General features: G+C 36.8%; 1 protein-coding gene across 1 annotated transcript; it reads right to left on the bottom strand.

The window, feature by feature from the left end:
• Positions 1-368: 368 nt before the first annotated feature.
• Positions 369-2,228, bottom strand: LOC110648122 (scopoletin glucosyltransferase-like). Its single transcript, XM_021802241.2, has one exon. The coding sequence runs from the start codon at positions 1,909-1,911 to the stop codon at positions 433-435; it is 1,479 nt and encodes a 492-aa protein (XP_021657933.2). The 5' UTR covers positions 1,912-2,228; the 3' UTR covers positions 369-432.
• Positions 2,229-2,717: the final 489 nt, after the last annotated feature.

The following is a 2,717-nucleotide window of genomic DNA, read 5'->3' as shown; positions in this document are numbered from 1 at the left end:
TTAAGATATAATTATTAGAAATTTCAAAATTTTTTTTTGACATTATTATTATTATTATTATCACTGCAGTTAAATAATTCAATATATTTTTTATTGGTTAAATAATACAATATATTTTTTATTGGATCATTTGATGCATTATTAAAAAACACGAGTGAACCATGCAATCACATAATAATTTGATTCAATTTTTAGTAGCAAATATATGCATTTTTTTATATTTTTTCCCATAATAAATTTATATAGTGAAAAGTAATTTATATTATATTGCTTCCTACTTGGTGTTGGTTTGCTTTTAAATATATTCATTTAATCCCTATTCCCCTATAATTAAGTGCACGAATGCCAAAGCTTGATACAATTCAATATTTGCATAATCTCTTAAGTTTATTATTGTTATTACTTTTGCAGTCCTTTCCTGGCAATTTGCTTTTACAGGCTGGTAGCTATCTCCTTGCTCCTCTTTAGGGCTCTTAGTTCTTCAAGCAATGCATTAACATCAGAATAAGATGATCCTCCCTCTTCAGTAGCCCTCCTTGCCATCTCTTTTAGTGCCATAGCTCGGTTTCTTATTTCCTCAGCTTCTTCACCAACCATTAACCGAGACATTGACTTCTCTATATCTTCCTTCTTCACTAAAATTTTTTTCTCATGCCTAGACCATTCTTGGGCACCAACTGCAACTCCTATTTTCAAAAGATCTGTAATGAGTTTTTCGTTGTCAAACTGCTCAGCATAGAGTGGCCATGTGATCATTGGCACCCCTGCACTCACTCCCTCCAACGTAGAATTCCATCCACAATGAGTCATAAAACCTCCAACAGCTTCATGTTCAAGAATCAACAACTGGGGTGCCCATCCCCTTATGATCAAACCTTTCCCCTGCATCCTCTTCTCAAATCCTTCTGCGAGCCATTCTTTTGTCACTTCATTCTCTCTTTTTTCTTCAGTTCGCACAACCCAAATGAAGTTTAGTCCAGAAGCTTCAAGAGCCATAGCAATCTCAAGTAATTGAGGAGCTGAAAAGTTGAATAAGCTCCCAAAACATATATAGAGAACTGAGTTGGCTTTCTTGGAGTCCAGCCATCTTAGACATTCATGTTCATCAATGGATGCTTTATCTCCTCTCTTTGCTTTGTCTTCAATGTTACTGTTGCAAAGTGAGAGAGGGCCAATGTGCCATGCCTTCCTTCCCATGACCTTTCTATAGTGTTCTGAGTAAGCTGGTTCTAGCTCACGGAAACTATTCATGAGGACTCCATAGCTGTTAAGGTCAGATTCCCAAATTTGACCCATGAATTCTCTAAGAAGATTCTGCTCGGTTGAATCTCTAAAATAAGTTGGCAACTGTAGTTTCGTCTTCTTTATCAGGTCCGGTAGGCCAGGCACTACAAAAGGTTCAAAATCAGACTCTGCTCTTTTGTAAGGCTCATATCGTCTAACGCTGTCGAGGACACACATAGCGAAAAAGCTAGTTCCATTAAAATACAACCTTGGAATCCCAAGCTTGCTTGCAACTCCTGTTGCCCACGGAAACAGCATGTCCGCCACAAGACAATCAGGCTGGCATTCTTCTAGGATCTCTGTAAATGGTTGTTCTAGAAGGTTAATTGCATGAAGGAACTTCGGAATCATTTCTGGTGTATTGAGGTAATTTAGACTCTCGCATCCCTCTGGCAATCCTGCCTCTGCATAAGGGAATTTTATGACTCGAATGCTGATTTCAACACCCAATTCTCTCTCTCTTTCAATTGCTTTAGAGAAGCCAGGTACATTGAGAAGGGTAGTAACAATGGTTGCCTTCACTCTGCGCCTTGCAAAAAGCCTGGCCATGTCTATTGTGGGGAGTATGTGGCCATAAGCCATATATGGAAAAAAGATGATATGAATCTGACTTGATTGTGAATCCATGTAGTCTTATAGGTTGATACAGATTTAGACGAAAAGGGATGGAAGATATGAAGAAAGAGAAACTAGTTATCTTCTGATTGAAACCGATACTTTAGTAGCAATAAGCTAGGAGTTTCTCCTCTCTAGCATCTGTTTGTTATTGGTTTCGTCATCTGCATGTCCATGCTCCAAATATATAAGAAAAAAAATGAGTTGGGCTTCCAACAGATGGTTTTTTCCTAGTAATAACTTGGAGGAAAAGTATACTTGGAGGAAAAGAAATCCACAAGAAGCTGCCAAGATAGCAATCAAAGATAGTGATGAAGCAAGTAAGAAGCTGCCTCTTTTGTATGTTTTTCGAATTTTCAGCCTTCTCGAGCAAAAAAGTATTGGTAAGTTGCTGATGAGAAGAGCATTAATTTGAATAACCTGTTATTATAGCGTCCTAATTATCTTGCTTTTAGGCAACTATACTGTTGTCCGTCTCTTACCCCCACTGTGAGCACATCAAATGTCATGTGAAATTTTTTGTTTTTATCATTATTGTTTTGACTAAATGGAGGTGTGAATTTGGAAATTGGTAACCTATGCTGCTTTATGAAATATGGATAGGAATAATGAAGATTACTTTGTTTGAATTTAAGGTGAAATTAGAGGCAGGATAAGTGCTTGACAGGGACGTGCGTTTCATTTCCGGTTCCGATATATTTTGGAATTTGAACTAAATCAAAATTTTGGTATCATTTCAAATTTAGCTTGTTTCTTTGTTTTTTCATTTCAGTTTAATATAATTCTCGATTTTTCGATTCGAAGAAAATTAATGTCGT

Source organism: Hevea brasiliensis, chromosome 8 (assembly GCF_030052815.1).
Source record: "Hevea brasiliensis isolate MT/VB/25A 57/8 chromosome 8, ASM3005281v1, whole genome shotgun sequence".
Taxonomy (NCBI): Eukaryota; Viridiplantae; Streptophyta; class Magnoliopsida; order Malpighiales; family Euphorbiaceae; genus Hevea; species Hevea brasiliensis.
The sequence above is the reverse complement of the archived record's forward strand: the minus strand, read 5'-3'. Positions and strand labels throughout refer to the sequence as shown.